The 23,280-nt window shown below is 51.5% G+C and overlaps 1 protein-coding gene across 3 annotated transcripts in view; it reads right to left on the bottom strand.

The window, feature by feature from the left end:
• LOC132395791 (coxsackievirus and adenovirus receptor homolog) overlaps positions 1–22,910 on the bottom strand; it is a 122,173-nt gene extending 99,263 nt beyond the window's left edge. For all 3 annotated transcript variants that reach the window (XM_059972832.1, XM_059972833.1, XM_059972834.1), the window contains exons 1-3: positions 22,564–22,910; positions 19,508–19,677; positions 952–1,153 (exon numbers count right to left, since the gene is read on the bottom strand). In XM_059972832.1, the coding sequence (XP_059828815.1) occupies positions 952–1,153; positions 19,508–19,677; positions 22,564–22,630 (439 nt within the window). In that variant the 5' untranslated portion in view covers positions 22,631–22,910. The remainder of the gene's footprint in view (positions 1–951; positions 1,154–19,507; positions 19,678–22,563) is intronic.
• Between the last annotated feature and the right edge of the window lie 370 nt (positions 22,911–23,280).

Genomic DNA, 23,280 nt, shown 5'->3' with positions numbered 1-23,280 from the left:
AGTCTGATGTAGCAGTATTTCAGTGGAGTAAGGGAAATTACAGTGGTATGAGAGAGGAGTTAGCCAAAGTAAATTGGAAGGAGCTGCTGGTAGGGATGTCAGCAGAGCAGCAATGGCATGCATTTCCGGGAAAAATGAGGAAGATGCAGGACATGTCTATTCCAAAAATGAAGAAATACTCAAATGGTAAAATAGTACAAACATAGCTGACAGGGGAAGTCAAAGCTATGCAAAAGCAAAAGAAAGGGCATACAACAAAGCAAAAATTAGTGGGAAGATAGAGGATTGGGAAGCTTTTAAAAACCTAAAGAGAGCAACTAAAAAAAATCATTAGAACGAAAAAGATGAAATATGAAAGCAAGCTAGCAAATAATATCAAAGTGGACAGTGAAAGTTTTTTCAGGTATGTTAAAAATAAAAGAGAAATGAGAGTGGATATAGGACCACTAGAAAATAAGGCAGGAGAAATAATAACAGGGGACAAGGAGATGGCTGATGAACTAGATGTGTACTTTGTGTCAGTCTTTTCTGTAGAAGGCACTAGCAGTATGTCTGGTGTGAAGTGTGAAGGAAGAGGACGGGGTTCAGTTATTGTTACAAAAGAGAAGGTGCTCCAAAAACTGAAAGACCTAAAGGTACATAAATCACCCAGACCAGATGAACTGTACTCTAGGGGTCTGAAAGAGGTAGTGATAAAAGATTGTGGTAGCATTAGAAATTATCTTTCAAAAATCATTGGACTCACTTACCTCTCCCTGTTCCTCACCCTTTCTTCCCCTCTCCATTGTCCTCACCCCTCCATCCCCCACTCACTATCTCATCCTCACCCCTCCTTCTCACACCCTCCCCTGCATCCTCCCCCCGTCGTTCCCACACCCACTCTCCCACTGTCCTTTCTCCCAGCTTCCCCTCGTACCCCGCGTGCCTGGCACACATTGTGAAGCCTCTCACCGTGAACTTTCACTGTCACCTTCCTGGTATCGATGCCAGGTGCCTTCTTCACCTTACACTGGAAGGAATTAGTATCTCTGAGATGCAGGGAGCGAACGCGGACACTGGCGTTGCCCTGGCTTGGGTTCTGCTCTGTAAAGCTGAACCTGCCGCTGAAGACCGATGGGTACTCGAAGATTTGGCTGTGGACGTACGTCAGGATCTGTGGGGGTCAGAGAGATGACAATCAAGAATCCAGAGATGTACCATGGAGAGGATCCTGACTGGCTGCATCACCGGCTGGTGTGGAGCATTCTAACCAGTGCATCGCTGTCTACTATGGAGCAGGACCAGGAAAAGCTGCAGAAAGCCACTTCCATCATGGACACCAGCCTCCCCAGCATTGAGCACATCTTCAGACCAGTTTCTCCAACCTCTCCTCATTAGAACTGACCCTCTGTGGTGAGAAACACCAAGATAGAGAGATTTTCCTGCTGTTTAACAGAACATGGGCGAGAGCACATCTGTAGCACTGAACACTGTTGGCCCTGTTTATTTGAGGCCCTCTATTGACTGGGGCCCACCCAGCTGGCTTCGTTATACACAGTACCTGGCAGCACAATATAGACCGAATTGTTGCCCAAATTGGGGAGCTGGCTCCCCCTCTCCACGCATCTGATGAACCCAAAGGAACGGCAGAGACCGATATAGTTTGGTACAAGTTGTCAGTCATCATTGTACAGACTCCAGCTCCCGATTTTCCCTCAGGGTTTGCTTTCAAAGCCTTCCCCATGAGTGGGTATAGCCTCAAGGCAGCAGAGATCAGAACTTTTCTTCTCCTAGATGAGCTGCCAACCATGGCTAACGAGCTGCATCTGTCTGAAGCGACTAGTTTTAAGACATCAGTAACCCGCCTTTGCCCCTGCCCCTGTCAGTAGAAATGGCTGTTATAGCTGGGACTGGTAGGAGTGATAAACTCCCTTTTACTTAAGGAAGGGTTTAACTGTGGTGCAAAGAGCCCTGAGCCTGGTATGGAGGTTCCAAAGCACAGGGTGGCAAAACGTGTGAACTCAGCCTCCCGCCATTGAGCACTTGGCGCTGCCTCAGGAAGGCCACATTCATGTTGAAGAACACCCGCCCACCAGGACAGAAACGCTGGAAATCCAGAGCAACATACACAAAATGCTGGAGGAACTCAGCATCTATGGAGAGGAATAAGCAGCCAACGTTTCAAAGCGTCCCAGATCGTCAACTGTACGTTCCTGATTATCAGCTGTATATTCCCAATTATCAGCTGTTTATTCCTGTACTTGGCTGTGTATTCCTGTTTATCTGCTGGTTTTACAGGAGTCTGAAGATGAATGCTCAGTGTTTTAGGGAAAGCTTCTTCCCCTCTAGCATTGGATTTCTGAACGGTCCATAATCCCATGAACACCACCACCTCACTATTTTGCTCTTTCCACTGTGCATGTTAGATTTACAGGAAATGTTTCTTACTGAATTTATTTTATATATTTCACTGTTCAGCATTCAACAGCATCATCCCCTGAAAACTAATCAGCAAGCCCAAAACACTGGCCCCAGTACCCCCTTGTGCAATTGTATCCTGGATTTCTCTCTTACAAACCCCAGTCAGTTCAGAGTGGCAACAACCAGTCCGTGCGCTTCACTCCCTGCTCTACTGGTTTTAAACATATGACTGTGGCTAGGCACAGTTCCAATGCTGTTTCCAGCTTTGCTGATGACACGACTGTGTGGGCTGTATCAAAGGTGGTGGTGAATCAGCATACAGGAGGGGGACTGAAAACTTGCCTGAGTGGTGTTGTAACAACCGAGAGCAAGACCAAGGAGCTGATTATAGGCTTCAGGAGGGGAAACCAGAGGTTCATGAGCCAGTCCTCATCGGAGGATCACATGTGGAGAAGGTCAGCGACTTTAAATTCCTATGTGACTATATTTTAAATATAGAAATATATTTCTATATTTCAGAGGGCCTACTCTGGACCCAGCGCACTAGTGCAATTACAAAGAAATCAGAGCAGTGCTTCTACTTCCATAGGAGTTTGCAAAGATTTAGAATGACATTAAAACTTTGACAAACTTCTACAGAAGAGTATGTTGACTGGCTGCATCACGGCCTGGTATGGAAATACCAATGCCTTTGAACAGAAAATCCTACAAAATGTAGTGGATACATCCCTGGGTAAGGCCCTCCCCACCACTGAGCACATCTCAATGGAGTTCTGTCACAGGAAAGCAGCACCCATCATCAGGGACCCCACCACCCAGGACTTGCTCTCTTCTCACTGCTGCCATCAGGAAGAAGCACAGGAGCCTCAGGACTTACACACCTAGACTGAGGAACAGTTATTACCCCTCAACCAATAGGCTCTTGAACAAATGGGGTAACCACTCAACTTCACTTGGCCCATTATTGAAATATTCCCACAACCAGTGGACTCACTTTCAAGGACACTTCATCTCATGTTCTCAATATTTATTTATTATTTATTTTTGTATTTGCAGTTTGTTGTCTTCTGCACTCAGGTTGAATGCCCTAGTTGGGTGGTCTTTTAATGATTCTGTTATAATTATTGTTCTATAGATTTATTGAGAATGCCCACAGACCATTTGGCCCTTCGAGCCTGCACCGCCATTTTGAGATCATGGCTGATCAACTGCTATAAATGTCAAGGTGGTATTTGATGATATATATGTACTTTGATAATAAAATTATTTTGGACTTTGCTGCAGCAAAACAACAGATTTCACAATAGATACCAATGATCTGAAGCCTGAGTCAGAGGAAGTTGTGCGGAATGGTAGCAGGATGGGGAAAGCTGATATCTGCTGGACTTCCGAAAGATGAGCAGGTGTGACAGGGTGGGTGTGGAGAAAATGTTTCTCTCTTGTGAGAGAATCTAGAAATACAGGTCAACTGTGTAAACTCCTGGGAGTGTGTGACAGGACAGTGTAGAGGCGGCTTCACTTTGTTTAAGCCTGGGAGTATGTGATGGGACAGTGTAGAGGGAGGTTTACTCAGTGTGTGACCCTGGGAGTGTGTGATGGAACAGTGTAGAGGGAGTTTCACTCTGTGTCTGACCCTGGGAGTGTGTGATGGAACAGTGTAGAGGGAGTTTCACTCTGTGTCTGACCCTGGGAGTGTGTGATGGGACAGTGTAGAGGGAGTTTCACTCTGTGTCTGACCCTGGGAGTGTGTGATGGAACAGTGTAGAGGGAGTTTCACTCTGTGTCTGACCCTGGGAGTGTGTGATGGGACAGTGTAGAGGGAGTTTCACTCTGTGTCTGACCCTGGGAGTGTGTGATGGGACAGTGTAGAGGGAGTTTCACTCTGTGTCTGACCCTGGGAGTGTGTGATGGGACAGTGTAGAGGGAGTTTCACTCTGTGTCTGACCCTGGGAGTGTGTGATGGGACAAAGTAGAGGGAGGTTTACTCTGTGTCTGACCCTGGGAGTGTGTGATGGGACAGTGTAAAGGGAGCTTCACTCTGTGTCTGACCCTGGGAGTGTGTGATGGGACAGTATAGAGGGAGGTTCACTCTGTGTCTGACCCTTTTTTTTTTGTATTACAAAATCCTTTATTACAAATTTCGGTGCTATACAATATATACAAAGCAGTGGCAAACACAATTACTGCACTACAAATAGACAATAGACATTACACCAGAATGTTGCCATCTCTATCCACGATGGCATTTACACCCCGCGGAGCCCAACGGTCTCGAAACTCCTCCAAGGCCACTGTGGACTGCGCGTGTTCCTTTTCAATAGTTACCCGAGCACGAACATACCCCCTAAACATTGCCAGGCAGTCTGCCCGGGGAGATCCTCCCGCCACCCGTTTCCAAGACCCTCGGATGGCGGATTTCGCCAGCCCCAGGAGCAAGTTGACTAGGACATCCTCATCCCTCCATGCCCCCTTCCTTACTGGATGACCATATATAAACAGGGTGAGACTAAAATGCAGCCAGAAGGCGAGAAGCAGCCCACGCAAATATGCAAAAAGAGGCTGCAGCCGCACACACTCCATGTACATGTGGTACACGGTCTCCTCCAGCCCGCAGAAGTGGCATGCGGGTGGGAAGTCCATGTACAAACTGAAAAACTTATTGCAGGGCACTGCCCTATGCAGTACCCTCCAGCCGAGATCCCCCAGGTGCATGGGAAGAACCCCGGCGTAAAGGGACTTCCAGTGGGGACCCTCCTCACCTCTGGGTGGAAGGACCGACCGCCATGGCGTGTCGGGACGGTGTACAAGGGCAAGGAAGTGGAGGATGTGGAGTAGCAGCCCATACAGATACCTCCTACTTGCATCCCTGAATGGGACTGTGGGTATCGATGAGAGACGGCTCAAGTTGTGCGGACATGGCTCCCGGAGAAGATTGCGGGGTCTGGGCCCGACCAACAGCTCGGCCTGAGTCGGTCCACACAACTGAGCCGCACCGACAGCCACTGAGGTAGGGCAAGGGCCGGCCAGGACCCCGCCCTCCGCCTGAGGAGGGGATTCCCGGCCTGAGGTGACCATGTTCCAGACTCTCAGTAGGTCCTGATAGAAGCCGGGCAGACTCTGCAAAGCAGTACGGCTGACACCCGCCGGTGGTAGCCGCATGTCTTCATGAAGACAGCAGCCCCTCCGGAGGAAGAAAGTCGCCAACACGTGCCACCTGGGAGGGTGCTCGGCGTACAGGAATCTCTGCAGAGTCCTGAGGCGGAGAGCCGCCAGCTGCGTTCGGACGCACACCAGCGACTGTCCGCCCTCTCCCACTGGGAGACTCAAGACCGCTGCAGAGACCCAGTGTTTCCTGTTGCCCCAGAAGAAGTCCACTAACTTCCTCTGCATTCTTGCAACAAACGGGGCAGGAGGGACCAAGGTGACCATCCGATACCACAACATGGCCACCAGCTGGTTTATGACCACCACCCTGCCTCGATAGGAAAGCACCCTGAGAAGGCCTGACCAGCGCCCCAGCCGGGCCAAGACTTTCGTCTCCAGGTCCTGCCAGTTCGCCAGCCAGGTCTCCCCAGAAGGACTCGGGTAGACTCCCAGATAGAAGAGGCGCCTAGTGCTCCACTCAAAAGCTCTCATCTCCTCCAGCAGTGAGTCCACCTGCCACTGACCCACTAAGAGTCCGGAACATTTCGCCCAGTTGATCCTAGCGGAGGATGCCGCCGAGAAAACTTCTTGGCACTCGCGCATCTTCCGCAGGTCATTGGGATCTGTCATCATGAGGAGTACATCATCGGCGTAGGCCGAGGGGATGACCTCCATGTCCGGTTCATGCAGAACCAGACCTGTCAGCCTTCGCCGAAGGCGGCTCAGGAATGGCTCGACACAGATCACGTACAATTGACCGGACATGGGGCACCCCTGATGTACTCCTCTCCTGAAGGGGATGGGCGCTGCCAGTGATCCGTTGATCTTAACAAGGCAGTCTGCAGCAGAGTATAGGAGCCGAACTCAGGCCACAAAGTGTGGTCCGAGCCCAAAGGCCTGCAGAGTGCCCACCAGGAAACTGTGGTCTACCCGGTCAAACGCCTTCTCCTGGTCAAGAGAAAGAAATGCTGCCCGGGACCCAGTCTCCTGCTGCAGGTGGATCAGGTCCCGTACTAGGTGGACATTGTCCTGGATCGAGCGGCCCGGGACCGTGTAAGATTGGTCAGGATAAATCACCTGTCTCAGTACTGAACCAAGATGGTTGGTCATTGCCCGGGCGAAGATCTTGTAGTCCACGCACAAGAGGGAGACCGAGCGCCATTTCTTTAGCAGGAGGAGGTCTCCCTTCCTGGGCAGTAGGACCACAACAGCTCTCTGCCATGAGAGGAGGCTCTCCCCTAGAACAAGGCAGTAATCAACCCCCAGGACATCCCAAAAAGCCTGATAAAACTCCACACTCAGACCATCTAAGCCCTCCTGAGTTGCCGAAGGGCAGTAGATAGCTCCTCCCGAGTCAGGGAAGCATCCAGACTCACTGCGTCCTCTGGACTGACCTTTGGCAAATCTTCCCAGACCTCACTGCAGGCCCTGCATTTGATGGATCTGGTGAGAATAAGGGCCGATAGAAAGTGCGGACTTCTTTGATAATTTCGTCAGGGTCCGTGTTGGAGGAGCCATCAGCAGCCAGTAGCTCCACCAGCTGCTTTTGAACTCCCAGCCACTTCTCCAATGAGTAGAAGGGTGAGCCGCGGACCAAATCTTGCAGCATTTGGATCCGCGACCTCACATATGCACCTCGGGACTGCTGAAGCTGCAGATTCCCTAGTGCGTCCTTCTTCTCCTGGTATTCCTGCCACAGTTGTTGGTCTCCAACGGCTGGACCAAGAAGGTCAAGCAACGCTCTCTCAAGCCACTCAATCTCAGAGCCCCGCCTCTTTGTTGACCCCCTAGTGTACTCCTGACATAAAAACCGGATGTGGGCTTTGCCCACATCCCACCACAGCCATAGGGAGCAGAACCCAGAATGCTTGGAACGAATCCGGGAATCGGCTGTCCTCCAGCAGCCGGTTGTTAAAGTGCCAATACCCAGACCCCACCCGAGGGTGCAGAGGAGTATATTCCATCCACACAAGGTGATGATCCGAGCATGATTCCGGCCGCATGGAGGATGCCGACACGCGGGAGACATAAGCCCGAGAGATATACAGGCGGTCTATCCGGGAACCCCGCCTCTAGATCTTCTGGAAAAGGCGCTAGATTCCGCCAGCTGTCCACCAAGTCAAAGGAGCCAACTAGCTCCTTTAACTTTTTTGCCGCTGCTGGGTCGCGTTGGAGGCCCGAGCGGTCCTCCACCTCGAGGGTACAGTTGAAGTCTCCCCTGAGGATGACACAGTCCCCAGGATCGATGGAACTCAGCAAGGTGGACAGCTGACAGAATAGGCGCGCCTGCATCACCCCGCGCCTCGGAGCATACACGTTGATAAAATGCAGCGGTACTCCATCCAGGCGCACAGCCAGGTGGAGCAGACAGCCGGGCACAACATCTTGGACTTCTACGATTTCTGGCCGAAAGGTTGGGGCCAACAGGATCGCCACCCCACTAGAGTTGGAGCTAAGGTGACTCATGTAGACCCCGCCCTGCCACTCCAGGAGCCTAGCGGACTCGTCCCCCGGGGTGGTATGGGTTTCCTGCAGGAAACTCACCACATATCTCCCATCCCTGAGGACTGAGAGATTGTTATATCTGTGGAGAGAGTCCCTGCATTTACATTGAGTCTAGCTATGGTAAGCTTCATGTCGGGAGAACACTAGGCCTCAGCACCAGTACCCTTCCCACTGAGAGCGGTGACGCTCTCAGCTGCACTATCCCGAAGAAAACCAAGAATATTCTTTGCTTTCCGGGCCCGACTGCTACCATCGCTACCCTGTGACCCACCATCTCCCAAAGGAGCGAGGCTGCTTTCCACCCTGATGTCCCTCACCAGGTTATCCAGGAAGGATTTCAGCTGCCGCCTGTCATTCCTCGACATAGCATTCCTCTTCCCCTTCCCCTTCCGTCCGAGGATGACTCGCAGGGACTTCACCAGCCTCGGCATGTTAGGCCAGCGAAGCGAGGCTAGTTTAGGCTGATGCTTTGCACCTACAGAGGAGTGAATAAACTCTCTGATCTCCTCCACAGGTATCAATGGGGACTTCTCTGGAGGGGTGAGGATGTCCATTGTCTCGCTATCAATAGAATCTCCCTCCAACCCCTCACTGCAGACAGATCCCCCATCTTCCTCCTCATGTATTGTATAAGGTGGCTGCCCTTGTAACCCACACTGCACAACGGGTATCTCCCTCATATCTTCCCCCTCCAGCATCACATCAGTCTTATCCACAGTTACGACGATGGGGGGAAAATCCCCAGGGACCCCCTGCAGGCCATTAGTTGATGGGGTCAGCATGCAGGTTATATCACCCTCCCCAGGAGACAGGTATGAAGGGGACCCCAGCAGCTCTGGTCCAAGGGATTCACTGGCAGCCTGATGCTGACAGTGAGAGAGCTTGGTCTCCTCTCCGCTCATACTGTTTAATACACTTGCCTCCAGGGAGGCACTTACTGCTAAGTCCTGGGTGGAGGGCTCCGGGTCTGTTTTAGTTGTGCAAGCAGGCCTAGCACTAGCTTCCTGCACAACCACACCACCTACCACAGGACTGGTAGCTACATCTGGGGATTCAGGGTTAGACACACCTTCCACCCGGATTCCCACCCTTTCTGGGACTCTCCCACATCTACATTCCCTGCCCTCCTGGGGGAACATTCTCTTCTCTTCTTCAAGCTGGAGGAGCACACAGGTGCTGGATTCACAATGGAGTGTTACTCCCCACTTCCATCACCCCGTCCAACTGTGCACTTCCCCGAGCCTCCCGCTCCACTTCAGGGCAAATGGGCATGAGCTCTGCGGTCTCGGGGGCCGACTTCTTCATGTGTTTGGATTTCTTCCTCGCTTTCCTTCCCCGCACAGACTCCACCCCGTCCCTCGCCTGAACCTCCCTGCACGTAGCCTTAGGATCACCCGCCTGAACCACAGGGGTAGGAGCAGAGACTGGAACAGACGTAGGAATAAGGACAGGGGTAGAGACAGGGTCAGGGGCAGGAGCAGGGGCCGGCACAGGTGTAGGAGCAGGAATGTGATCAGGGACAGAGGTAGCTGGGGTACTAGTTCCCGAAGTGGACTCCCTGGGTTTTCAGGTGCTAGGGCAGTCCCTCCGAAAGTGCCCACCTCTCCGCATGCATGGCACTATGGGCGCTCAGAGCTCCAATACACCTGATAATCTACCCCCCTGTGCCGGACAGTAAACCGGCCCTCAACTTCGTCCTCCCTTTCCAGCTGCATGAATACCTGTCGCCGGAAAGAGATTACGGTATGGAGTCTCCTGAATTTGTGCCTGATGGCAGTTATTTCTGACCTTACTTGCCCCAAGCATGCTAGTGTGGGAAGCAGGTCCTCATTGGGGATGAAAGGCTTTACGTGACCAAGGACAATGCGTTGTGTGGGAGCTGTCACTAGCTCCATCTGTAAAAAGACGTTTTCCACCGTGATCCCCCTACTGAGGGCCCGATGCATCGACTCATCATTCCTCAGATAAAACACTGCCTTCCTGAACTCTTTCTCAGTGGCCAAAACACCATCTCTCCACAACAAGTCCTCCATAGCCTCCGCGCACTTTTCCAGGGTAGTTCCAGGACGCAAAATACATTGCACCCCGCGTTCCACTTTCACTGACCGAAACAGGGCGTTGTCCGAGGCTGGAGATGCAGTCGCCTTTGCATAACTCCCCGAAGGCCTGCGACTCCCTGTAGACCAGTCCAGCATGTTGCTTCTATGTCCCAATCGAGAACTAGATGGTAGTGCCGTTTATAAAGTCCTGGAGCTAGTTGAATAACTGGCCAGTAAAGTTTGTACTCGACAGAACCTTGCTGGCTCAATGCCAGAAATTCCAACGCCAGGAAAGGCTCCGTTAATCCTGCAGAACTTCCAGGCCATGAGAGGTTGAGACGTCTCAAACGATGCTTCGGCTCTGTTATGAATGCACCACAGCTCTGAGGGGCCGAAGGGGTGGGGGAGCCCCCTCCTTTGTGAGAATCGCAAGAGCATTATTGGGTTGCCTCAGAGGACCCAGGAAATGACAGAGACCTGGCCATTGTCTCCTGGAGACAATGTTTGTGGATTGGGGACTATGCTACGTGCAAGCCCTCGGGCAAAGTGGGCTGGTTGAGAGAGGGATTGCATCATCCCAACCTGATTGACATCTGAGACCCCGTGAGGAAGTATAAAAGAGGGTCTGGGGGAACAACCCCCTTGAGACGCACCAGAAGAAACGCTAGCGATCCCGCAATAGCGGGAAGCCTTTTGAAGGAAGCCACGTGCGTTCGGTTCCCTTGCCTGGGGGTTGGTGGCTGGTACCACGGAAAACGACTTGGAACTAACAACGGGGAACCAACTCCCCCGACGCAACAGATTGGCCGCATAAAAGTCCCGAGCAAGTTTAAAACCGTCTCTTAAACCCAAAATGCTGCAGCTTGAAAGGACAGTGACTTTTATCTTTCCATCGGACAATACAATATCCCCTAGACAAACGATAGAGCTATTGCTTAATTGATGATTATTATTATACCTGCGTTTTTAGATTGAGTATTGATGATGTATTTTATCTGAATGTCTGTATTAATCTTATTTTTGTGCCCCTTCACAAATAAAGACTTTTAAAAATAGTACCATCAGACTTCAACGGACCTCTCTATCTTTGCTGGTAAGTGATCCAGTTACAGGATTTCGTAACAGTTGGGGTTCTCGTCTCAGGATTGAATCGGGCTTGAAAGTCCAAACTTGGATCTGGTATGCGGGTAGCCAGACGGGAAACCAGCAAAGATGGACGTGGATGAATTTATAGAAAACCCGACTCTGCGGGCGCTAGAGGCGGCCACCAAATCAGACTTGATAAATTTGGCGAAGGGGTTAAACCTCGTAGAGGTGCGTTCATCCATGAAAAACCGGGAGGTGTGAAGGGCCATAACCCAGTATTACATTGGGAAGAGTGTGTTTACAGATGAGGTTTTGGAAAATATCCCTGAAGAGGCACCCGTTAGTGGGACTGCTCAGTTAGAGTTGGAGAAATTAAAGTTAGAACATGCAATTAAGTTAAAGCAGCTAGAGGCAGCCAAGAGAGAGAAAGAGAGAGAGCAAGAGAGGGAAAGGGCCGAGAGAGAGCAAGAGAGGGAAAGGGCCGAGAGAGAGCGGGAGAGGAAAAGGGCTGAGAGAGAGCGGGAGAGGGAAAGGGCCGAGAGAGAGCAGGAGAGGGAGAGAGAGAGAAGAGCATGAAATGAGGTTAAAACAGCTGGAGGCAGAGGAAAAAGAGAAACAGAAGAAACATGACTTGGAGATGGAGAAGTTACGGCAGGAGCTCCGAGCTCCGGGGTCAGACCGAGAGGAGCGGTTCAAAGTTAGTCGAGAGTTGAGGCTAGAACCTCCGTTCGAGGAGATGGATGTGGATAGTTATTTCTTGCTTTTTGAAAAGGTGGCCGTGAATCAGAAGTGGCCCAGAGGTCAGTAGGTGGCGCTGTTACAAAGTGTGTTAAAGGGGAAGGCACAGTGGGCATATACGGCGTTGGCCATGGAGGAGGGAGAGGTGGAGAGTTATGACAAAGTAAAGGCAGACATTCTCCGGGGTTACGAGCTCGTACCTGAAGACTATAGACAAAAGTTCAGGAATTTATGGAAAGAGTGGAATCAGACGTATACCGAGTTTCCCCATGAGAAGGGTGTGCTTTTGGACCGGTGGTGCACCGCAGAGAGAGTGGGAGAAGATTATGGGCGTCTCAGGGAGTTAATTCTGATTGAGGAATTTAAAGGGTGTGTTTCGGAGGATATCCGGACGTATCTGAATGAGAAGCCGGATAAGTCCATCTCCGAATTTGCTAGGTTCGCTGATGAATATGTCCTAACCCACAAGGCAAAGTTTTCCTCGAATAAAAGTACCCAGAGAGACCATGGGAACGATTGAGAAAGTCTGCCGGCTGAGGCAGAGGTCCCGCCGGGAGCTAGTGGTAAGGTCGAGGGGGAAAGGCCAGACGGCCAGAGATTTCAGGGCTTGACCTGTTTTAATTGTGGGAAGAGCGGCATGTTGCATCTCGGTGCTTTGCTCCGAGGAGGGAGACGGGAAAAAGGAAAGCAGCAGTCCCTCTCTGATGTGCCATGGTAATCAGTAGATCGACAAGAGAGTCCCGGGTAGACAGCGTACGAGAAGGGTTGGAGACTTGTCTGTCACACGGAACCGTGTCTGTGAGAGATGGAGACCCACCAATTCCCGTACGAATCTGGAGAGACACGGGGGCTGAGCTGTTGTTGATCAGCAGTAAGGTACTAGAGTTTGGTCGAAAGACGAGAATGGTAGCTGTAAAGGGAATAAGTAAAAGGATAGAAATGGTGGCTTTACATGAGGTCATTATGGATTGTGAGCTGGTGTCTGGACCCGTTGAAACAGGGGTGCGATCAGAATTCCCAAGAACTGACGCGGACGTCCTTCTCGGTAACGATTTAGCAGGTGGTAAGGTTTGGGCAGCCATGATGCCGACCCGCCGACCGGCGAGTGCGGTGGCCCCGCCCCTAGAGTCCAAGATCTATCCCGCATGCGCGGTCACTCGCAGCCTGCCGAGAGAGGCAGCTGAGAACGAGAGCAGTTTAAATCTGGCCAGTTTCGATTTGGCCGAGACGTTTCTACCGACCCTGTACCATGAGTGTTTAGAGGGTGGTAAAACGAAGAGTAGTAAAGTGAAAGAGGGGAAGGGAGCAGAGGTAGATCTGCCTTTAGTGAGGAGAAAGGTTCTAGAGGCAGAAAATAAAGATGAGGAACCGATAGAGTGGTTAAGAGGTCCAGGGTTGGACCTGGATGATCTGACTGGGTTGGCAGGACTGTTTGAGGAAGTTGAAACTTCTAAAGGTGTTCCCGATAATGAAATGAGGGCAGCCCTAGATGAAAAGGGTGCCCTTACCTCGAAGAAGTCTGCTGGGTTGGCAGATGAGGTTGTTTCAGCCCGCGGGGTTGAGTTTACTCCGGAAGGGAGTTGCCCAGAGAGTACCTGGGAGAAACGGGGGAAATTAGAATTTGAAAAGGGTATGGGTATTGAAAGCCTGGAAGAGGCCAATGTCCCGTTTGAGTGTGTCCAAGATGGGGATGCATGTGGTACTGAACCTAGTAACGGAGCTCAGAAGAAGTATGAGGTATTTGATTCAGTGGCCGTCCTTGTGGGTCAGATAGACTTGGTTCAGTGGAAAAAGGGTTAACCTTGGTAGCAGTGGGAAGTGAGAGTTCCCAGGTGTTTGTGCTCGAAGGTGTGTTCAAAGTTAATGCAGAATTTAAGAATGGGGAGATGAGAATTATTATTGAAGGAAACGGAAAGTCTGTAGTTCCCAAGTGGAATGAAGAAATTTTAAACCTGGCAGATCGCTTATAGAGTAAGCCGGGAGATAGCGGGGCCCCCCACTCTATTGTTATGCCAGGATGGGGTGTGAAGAGGCCGAATTCAAAATGCTACTTGAACGAAGAGTTCGAATTAAAAACCAATAGCATGAAGGGTCCTGACGAGAGGGCTAGCCACCTGTGTAAATTTAAAGAATTGGGTGGAAATGGTCTAAGTTTGGGACACGGTGTTGATAAAATAACCCCTATGAAAAAGGCGGGCGGGAGTTTACCTCGCCAGATTACTCAAGTTCCCCACGTGGGAACTCACTGGAAAAGAGGCAACGGTTAATGGGGATGCCATTTTAAATAGCAAAGCAGGTTGTACGGGATTTCACCAAAGCCTGTAAATGACAAAGACAACCCCCCTGGAAGCCTGCCTGTTAAGGGAAAACGACCGAAACGATTAGTATTCGCATAAACTTTTGTAGATGCACATAAGCTAAGATCACAACTCCTTAGTTTTGTTGCAAAAAAAAAGGTGGTTATTAAGTTGAAGTCTGATGCTACAAGACTTTAGTAAGGTACAAGATGTTAAAATATTAAAGGAAATGCCACTGTAATCATTAACCGTTTGGACGCTGAATTGAATGTATCACTGTAGAAAAAAAACTTTTGTTTTGTGTTAGATTCTAAAACCCTTTAAGACTCTGTACTACTTCGTTTCACCACTGGTGAAAACGCTTTGAAGAAAGGGGGTGTTATGAATGCACCACAGCTCTGAGGGGCCGAAGGGGTGGGGGAGCCCCCTCCTTTGTGAGAATCGCAAGAGCATTATTGGGTTGCCTCAGAGGACCCAGGAAATGACAGAGACCTGGCCATTGTCTCCTGGAGACAACGTTTGTGGATTGGGGACTATGCTACGTGCAAGCCCTCGGGCAAAGTGGGCTGGTTGAGAGGGATTGCATCATCCCAACCTGATTGACATCTGAGACCCCGTGAGGAAGTATAAAAGAGGGTCTGGGGGAACAACCCCCTTGAGACACACCAGAAGAAACGCTAGCGATCCCGCAATAGCGGGAAGCCTTTTGAAGGAAGCCACGTGTGTTCGGTTCCCTTGCCTGGGGGCTGGTGGCTGGTACCACAGAAAACGACTTGGAACTAACAACGGGGAACCAACTCCCCCGACGCAACAGATTGGCCGCATAAAAGTCCCAGGCAAGTTTAAAACCGTCTCTCTTAAACCCAAAAAGCTGCAGCTTGAAAGGACAGTGACTTTTATCTTTCCATCGGACAATACAATATCCCCTAGACAAACGATAGAGCTATTGCTTAATTGATGATTATTATTATACCCGCGTTTTTAGATTTAGTATTGACGACGTATTTTATCTGAATGTCAGTATTAATCTTATTTTTGTGCCCCTTCACAAATAAAGACTTTTAAAAATAGTACCATCAGACTTCAACGGACCTCTCTATCTTTGCTGGTAAGTGACCCAGTTATGGTATTTCGTAACAGCTCCTACACTGAATGTGAGTCACAACGATAGAGATGGAAGGAGGTTTTCCCGATGTCAGTGGGGGAACAACAGCGTTTGTCTCCGGTTTTTGGAGTGGCTTCCTGGTGAGTTGCCAGCGGCCACAGCGGGGTGCTATGCTGTTCACAGCTGTCAACGAGCCCCATCCAAACTGGCAGAAAAAACTCCAAACGAAGCTTCCACATTAAACCACTTAGATGTCCAAGAGACGTTTCAAACCATCTCCAAGTAACTCATGACCTTAATACAACAGTTTTCCCTAGATTTCTCCCAGCGCATTCAGAACAGCTCCACTCTGCCTCTGACCCTGGGAGAGTGTGATGGGACAGTGTAGAGGGAGTTTCACTCTGTGTCTGACCCCCGGGAGTGTGTGATGGGACAGTGTAGAGGGATGTTCACTCTGTGTCTGATCCTGGGAGTATGTGATGGGACAGTGTAGAGGGAGGTTCACTCTGTGTCTGACCCTGGGAGTGTGTGATGGGACAGTGTAGAGGGATGTTCACTCTGTGTCTGATCCTGGGAGTATGTGATGGGACAGCGTAGAGGGAGGTTCACTCTGTGTCTGACCCTGGGAGTGTGTGATGGGACAGTGTAGAGGGAGGTTCACTCTGTGTCTGACCCTGGGAGAGTGTGATGGGACAGTGTAGAGGGATGTTCACTCTGTGTCTGACCCTGGGAGAGTGTGATGGGACAGTGTAGAGGGAGGATCACTCTGTGTCTGACCCTGGGAGAGTGTGATGGGACAGTGTAGAGGGATGTTCACTCTGTGTCTGACCCTGGGAGAGTGTGATGGGACAGTGTAGAGGGAGGATCACTCTGTGTCTGACCCTGGGAGAGTGTGATGGGACAGTGTAGAGGGATGTTCACTCTGTGTCCGACCCCGGGAGTGTGTGATTGGACAGTGTAGAGGGAGTTTCACTCTGTGTCTGACCCTGGGAGTGTGTGATGGGACAGTGTAGAGGGAGGATCACTCTGTGTCTGACCCTGGGAGAGTGTGATGGGACAGTGTAGAGGGAGGATCACTCTGTGTCTGACCCTGGGAGAGTGTGATGGGACAGTGTAGAGGGATGTTCACTCTGTGTCTGACCCTGGGAGAGTGTGATGGGACAGTGTAGAGGGAGGTTCACTCTGTGTCTGACCCTGGGAGTGTGTGATGGGACAGTGTAGAGGGAGTTTCACTCTGTGTCTGACCCCGGGAGAGTGTGATGGGACAGTGTAGAGGGAGTTTCACTCTGTGTCTAACCCTGGGAGTGGGTGATGGGACAGTGTAGAGGGAGTTTCACTCTGTGTCTGACCCCCGGGAGTGTGTGATGGGACGGTGTAGAGGGAGGTTCACTCTGCGTCTGACCCTGGGAGTGTGTGATGGGACAGTGTAGAGGGAGTTTCACTCTGTGTCTGACCCTGGGAGTGTGTGATGGGACAGTGTAGAGGGAGGTTCACTCTGTGTCTGATCCTGGGAGTGTGTGATGGGACAGTATAGAGGGAGTTTCACTCTGTGTCTGACCCTGGGAGTGTGTGATGGGACAGTGTAGAGGGAGTTTCACTCTGTGTCTGACCCTGGGAGTGTGTGATGGGACAGTGTAGAGGGAGTTTCACTCTGTGTCTGACCCTGGGAGTGTGTGATGGGACAGTATAGAGGGAGTTTCACTCTGTGTCTGACCCTGGGAGTGTGTGATGGGACAGTGTAGAGGGAGGTTCACTCTGTGTCTGACCCTGGGAGTGTGTGATGGGACAGTGTAGAGGGAGCTTCATTCTGTATCTGACCCTGGGAGTGTGTGATGGGACAGTGTAGAGGGAGTTTCACTCTGTGTCTGACCCTGGGAGTGTGTGATGGGACGGTGTAGAGGGAGTTTCACTCTGTGTCTGACCCTGGGAGTGTGTGATGGGACAGTGTAGAGGGAGTTTCACTCTGTGTCTGACCCTGGGAGTGTGTGATGGGACAGTGTAGAGGGAGTTTCACTCTGTGTCTGACCCTGGGAGTGTGTGATTGGACAGTGTAGAGGGAGCTTCATTCTGTATCTGACCCTGGGAGTGTGTGATGGGACAGTGTAGAGGGAGTTTCACTCTGTGTCCGACCCTGAGAGTGCGTGATGGGACAGTGTAGAGGGAGGTTCACTCTGTGTCTGACCCCGGGAGTGTGTGATGGGACAGTGTAGAGGGAGCTTCATTCTGTATCTGACCCTGGGAGTGTGTGATGGGACAGTGTAGAGGGAGTTTCACTCTGTGTCCGACCCTGAGAGTGTGTGATGGGACAGTATAGAGCAGAGGTCGGCAACCTGCGGCTCCAGAGCCACATGCGGCTCTTTGATCTCTGTGATGCGGCTCCCCGTGGTTTGTTAGCTTTTGAAATGTAATTCGAAATTTGAAGATGATGGTGATCTTGTACTTTGCGGAGACACTGTTTCCTGGCACATCCGAACAATTAGCCACCGTTCCGACTAAGGGAGATAGCCTACGGGGGTTTGTGAGTACGTGTCTTTTGGAGCATCCGCGCCCATGGGGACGGGTTGAGGGAGGCTTTAAAGCAAGGCTGTTCGAATAAAGTTACCTTTGACTGCAGTCTTTATTTTAGCGCTGCGTGTAGCGCTACATCGCTACAACGTGTTTTTTTATCGCTATTAATATACATCACCACTGCCAATACCTGACACCCGCCAGTGCGCGCTTTCTTTTAATTCTTCGATCCAAGGTAGGCTACCTATGTAGTAACCTTCAACCCAACGTCTTTTTTTCGGAGTTCAAAATGTTTTTGTTGCATGCAGAAATGTAATTTCGTTTTCTCTGCAGGAGTTCATCAATTTCAAAAATGCAACACGTTATAGTTTGTTTATACATAGCATAAAGGCAAAAAAAACCCGTTGTATGCAGTGTTATTTCGTTTTGTGGCTCCCAGTGTTTTCTTTTCTGTGGGAAATGGGTCCATATTGGCTCTTTTAGTGGTAAACGTTGCCGACCCCTGGTATAGAGGGAGTTTCACTCTGTGTCTGACCCCGGGAGTGCGTGATGGGACAGTGTAGAGGGAGGTTCACTCTGTATCTGACCCTGGGAGTGTGTGATGGGACAGTGTAGAGGGAGTTTCATTCTGTGTCTGACCCTGGGAGTGTGTGATGGGACAGTGTAGAGGGAGGTTCATTCTGTGTCTGACCCTGGGAGTGTGTGATGGGACAGTGTAGAGGGAGGTTCACTCTGTGTCTGACCCTGGGAGAGGGTGATGGGACAGTGTAGAGGGAGTTTCACTCTGTGTCTGACCCTGGGAGTATGTGATGGGACAGTGTAGAGGGAGTTTCACTCTGTGTCTGTCCCCGGGAGTGTGTGATGGGACAGTGTAGAGGGAGTTTCACTCTGTGTCTCTCCCTGGGTGTGTGATGGGACAGTGTAGAGGGAGGTTGATGATGATCTAGCCTGTCCCTGGGTGTGTGTGATGGGACAGTGTAGAGGGAGTTTCACTCTGTGTCTGTCCCTGGGTGTGTGTTGGGACAGTGTAGAGGGAGTTTCACTCTGTGTCTCTCCCTGGGTGTGTGATGGGACAGTGTAGAGGGAGGTTGACGATGATCTAGCCTGTCCCTGGGAGTGTGTGATGGGACAGTGTAGAGGGAGGTTGACGATGATCTAGCCTGTCCCTGGGAGTGTGTGATGGGACAGTGTAGAGGGAGTTTCACTCTGTGTCTGTCCCTGGGTGTGTGATGGGACAGTGTAGAGGGAGGTTGACGATGATCTAGCCTGTCCCTGGGAGTGTGTGATGGGACAGTGTAGAGGGAGTTTCACTCTGTGTCTGTCCCTGGGTGTGTGTTGGGACAGTGTAGAGGGAGTTTCACTCTGTGTCTGTCCCTGGGTGTGTGTTGGGACAGTGTAGAGGGAGGTTGACGATGATCTAGCCTGTCCCTGGGTGTGTGTGATGGGACAGTGTAGAGGGAGTTTCACTCTGTGTCTGTCCCTGGGTGTGTGTTGGGACAGTGTAGAGGGAGGTTGACGATGATCTAGCCTGTCCCTGGGTGTGTGTGATGGGACAGTGTAGAGGGAGTTTCACTCTGTGTCTGTCCCTGGGTGTGTGTTGGGTCTGTGTAGAGGGAGGTTGACGATGATCTAGCCTGTCCCTGGGTGTGTGTTGGGTCTGTGTATGATGGGACTAGGTGACTTACGACAGGATCCGGTTTGGTGGTGTCGGGGTTGATGATGCTCCATTCAATGTCCAGTTCTCCTTCATCACTGGGCTCCAGCTTGAACACACATTGGATCTGGATATCGTCGCCTTCTGCCACGTGAACAGTCTGAGGACCCGCTGATGTAATCTTCACAGCCCCCGAGTGACCTGAGGCAGAGGACAGAAATTGTGACAGGTCGGTCTACCTACACTGCCTTACTGGGCCCAGATATCAGCTGGAGAGCATGAACCCTCTCACTTACCTGCCCCAGGAGATGAAATCCGCTTCTCAACCTTCCGGGCCAGCTACAGGCTCCAGGCAGCCTGTCTCTATTTGTGCGGGATTAAGATTTTAATGCTGAAGAAGGTTCTTGGCCTGAAACTTCGACTGTTTACTCTTTCCCTAGATGCCGCCTGGCTTGCTGAGTTCCTCCAGCATTTTGCGTGTGTTGCTGAGGATTTTAAGATTATTTTAAATTTTTGAATGTACGTCGAAACACTCAGTGATATTCTCTAAATGCACCAGTCTGAGGAGGTGCTGGGGGCAGCCGGCAGGAGTCCCTATGCTTCCAGTGCAAGTATAGCCTGCCCACAGCTTGCTAACCCACCCACCCCATTATGCCATGGGGCGAGCACACCACCCTTTAGAGTGGGAATTCAACCAGATCCCTAATACCGTAAAAGGTTTTGCTCTGCTATCTTGCCACTTTCACAAGCACATCACCTATCTGCCCCAGTTGCAGACACCCTTATGCCTGCTCCCTGGTGGAAGGGTTTACCCCTCTCATGTTCCCAGGGTTTGTAAGTTTGTTTTGCTGCTGTGATAAAGTTGCCGCCCATTTCGCACAGGCTCCTGTCATCCTGAAAGAATGACGACAATGTGGTCAAACCGGTCTGCCCGAAACCACTGCACACTCCAGGGTGGGGAGCCTACACTCCTTCCTGAGCGCTGAAAACACGACTCCACCCAGTCTCCGTACACAAACACAGCTCATACCTTCACACCCATCCCTCACTCTGTAACCCCACACTCCTTTATCCCCTACACCCCACGTAATCTCCTTAACCCCTCTCTGTCCCCTAACCCCCTCCCTGTCTTTGTAACCCCTTCTGTCCCCGACACCCCTCCCATCTCTGTAACCCCCTGTGTCCCCTACACCCCTCCCCATCTCTGTAACCCCCTGTGTCCCCTACTCCCCTCCCATCTCTGTAACCCCCTGTCCCCTACACCCCTCCCATCTCTGTAACTCCCTGTGTCCCCTACTCCACTCCGATCTCTGTAACCCCCTGCGTCCCCTACACCCCTCCCATCTCTGTAACCCCCTGTGTCCCCTACACCCCTCCCATCTCTGTAACTCCCTGTGTCCCCTACACCACTCCCATCTCTGTAACCCCTTCTGTCCCCTACACCACTCCCCATCTCTGTAACTCCCTGTGTCCCCTACACACCTCCCATCCCTGTAACCCCCTGTGTCCCCTACACCCCTCCCATCTCTGTAACTCCCTGTGTCCCCTACACCCCTCCCATCTCTGTATCCCTGTGTCCCCTACACCCCTCCCCATCTCTGTATCCCCCTGTGTCACCTACACCCCTCCCCATCTCTGTAACCCCCTGTGTCCCCTACACCCCTCCCATCTCTGTAACTCCCTGTGTCCCCTACACCCCTCCCATCTCTGTAACCCCCTGTGTCCCCTACACCCCTCCCATCTCTGTAACTCCCTGTGTCCCCTACACCCCTCCCCATCTCTGTAACTCCGTGTCTCCTACACCCCTCCCATCTCTGTAACTCCCTGTGTCCCCTACACCCTCTGTCTTTGTAACCCCTTCTGTCCCCTACACCCCTCCCCATCTCTGTAACTCCCTGTGTCCCCTACACCCCTCCCATCTCTGTAACTCCCTGTGTCCCCTACACTCCTCCCCATCTCTGTAACCCCCTGCATCCCCTACACCCCTCCCATCTCTGTAACTCCCTGTCCCCTACACCCCTCCCATCTCTGTAACCCCCTGTGTCCCCTACACCCCTCCCATCTCTGTAACTCCCTGTGTCCCCTACACCCCTCCCCATCTCTGTAATTCCCTGTGTTCCCTATACCCCTCCCATCTCTGTAACTCCCTGTGTCCCCTACACCCTCTCTGTCTTTGTAACCCCTTCTGTCCCCTACACCCCTCCCTATCTCTGTAACTCCCTGTGTCCCCTACACCCCTCCCATCTCTGTAACTCCCTGTGTCCCCTACACCCCTCCCCATCTCTGTAACCCCCTGCATCCCCTACACCCCTCCCATCTCTGTAACTCCCTGTGTCCCCTACACCCCTCCCATCTCTGTAACCCCCTGTGTCCCCTACACCCCTCCCCATCTCTGTAACTCCCTGTGTCCCCTACACCCCTCCCCATCTCTGTAACCCCCTGCATCCCCTACACCCCTCCCATCTCTGTAACTCCCTGTGTCCCCTACACCCCTCCCATCTCTGTAACCCCCCTTTACAGTTTACAGTTTTGGGGGTTTGAATGTTCTGATTTATATTTTCTACATTTTGTTCTGGTTGGTCTGGAGTTTTGCTTTGTGTGGGATTGGGGGTGGACACTAACTTTACACGACTTCTACTTGGGAGCTTTTCAATTATTTTATTTTGTATTATATTACTATTGTATGTTTATCTTGCACTGTACTAATTTCCTATTTTGGTTTTGGGGGTGTTTTGTTTGTAGTGTTGTAGAAAATGCATAAAAAATCAATTAAAAAAAAGAAGAATCTCTGTCACTTCCCCCCATCTCCCCCAGTATTGAGTGAAGACTCTCTCTCCCCCTCTCACTCTTCCTATCTAAAACATTTTTAACCCTTCTCTGTCTGTTCTCCTCTACCTCCCCACCCCCATCTCTCTTTTCCTCTTGCCACCCTCTCTCCACCATTTGTATTGCTTTTTCCTCTTCTGACCAAATGTCTGGGCACACCGAGAGTTACACTGTCTGGAGAAATGCTGAGAGATCACTGCCCGGCTCTCCTGACAACGCGGAGCTCCCTCAGTCCCGTCCCTCCGACAGTGCGGAGCTCACCTGTCAGCAGCCATGCGAGCAGGAGGAAGGTGCAGACGGAGGCAGAGGGGATTGCGGGTTCTGTCATCCCCGGTCTCTGGGAGCGGTGGCCGTCTCCTCGCTGGGTCAGGTGCGCTTGGCGCGGGAGCTGAGCGATCCCATGCGCCGAGAGTGGAGTGGAATTGCTGATCTGTCCCCGATCCCCCAGGCGACCGTTTATTACCGGGGAACCGGACGCACAGGTCCGACAGCATTCTCCGGGCAGCCGCCTTGGGGCGGAGAGAACTGGGCGTGGATGGTGGACGAACACTCCCTTTCTCAGACTGCGCCCCTCTCTCTTAATCCTCTCATCGCCCTTCTCCTCTCAATGATTCAATCCCTCCCCTTCCCTTCTCCCCTCAACCCTCCTCGCTCCCCATCCCCTCCATCTCTCCTCAACATTCCCATCTCCATCTCTTCTCTCCTCAATCGTCCTACCCCTCCACCTCTGTCCTCAACCCTCCCCCTCCTTTTCTCTCTTCAACCCTTCCATCCCCTCAATTCTCCCACCCCCTCCACCTCTCCCTTTCTCTCCTTAACACTCCCATCCTCTCGCTTTCTCTCCTCAACACTCCCCTCACCTCATTTTCTCTCAACCCTCCCACCCCTCTTTTTCTCTCAACTCATCCCATTCTCTCCCTTTCTCAATCCTCCCAAACCTCCTCCTCTTCAACCCTCCCATCCCCTCCCTTTCTCCCA

Source organism: Hypanus sabinus, chromosome 6 (genome assembly GCF_030144855.1).
Source record: "Hypanus sabinus isolate sHypSab1 chromosome 6, sHypSab1.hap1, whole genome shotgun sequence".
NCBI classification, from domain to species: Eukaryota; Metazoa; Chordata; class Chondrichthyes; order Myliobatiformes; family Dasyatidae; genus Hypanus; species Hypanus sabinus.
Note: the sequence above shows the minus strand (reverse complement) of the source record. Positions and strands in the feature narration are given on the sequence as shown.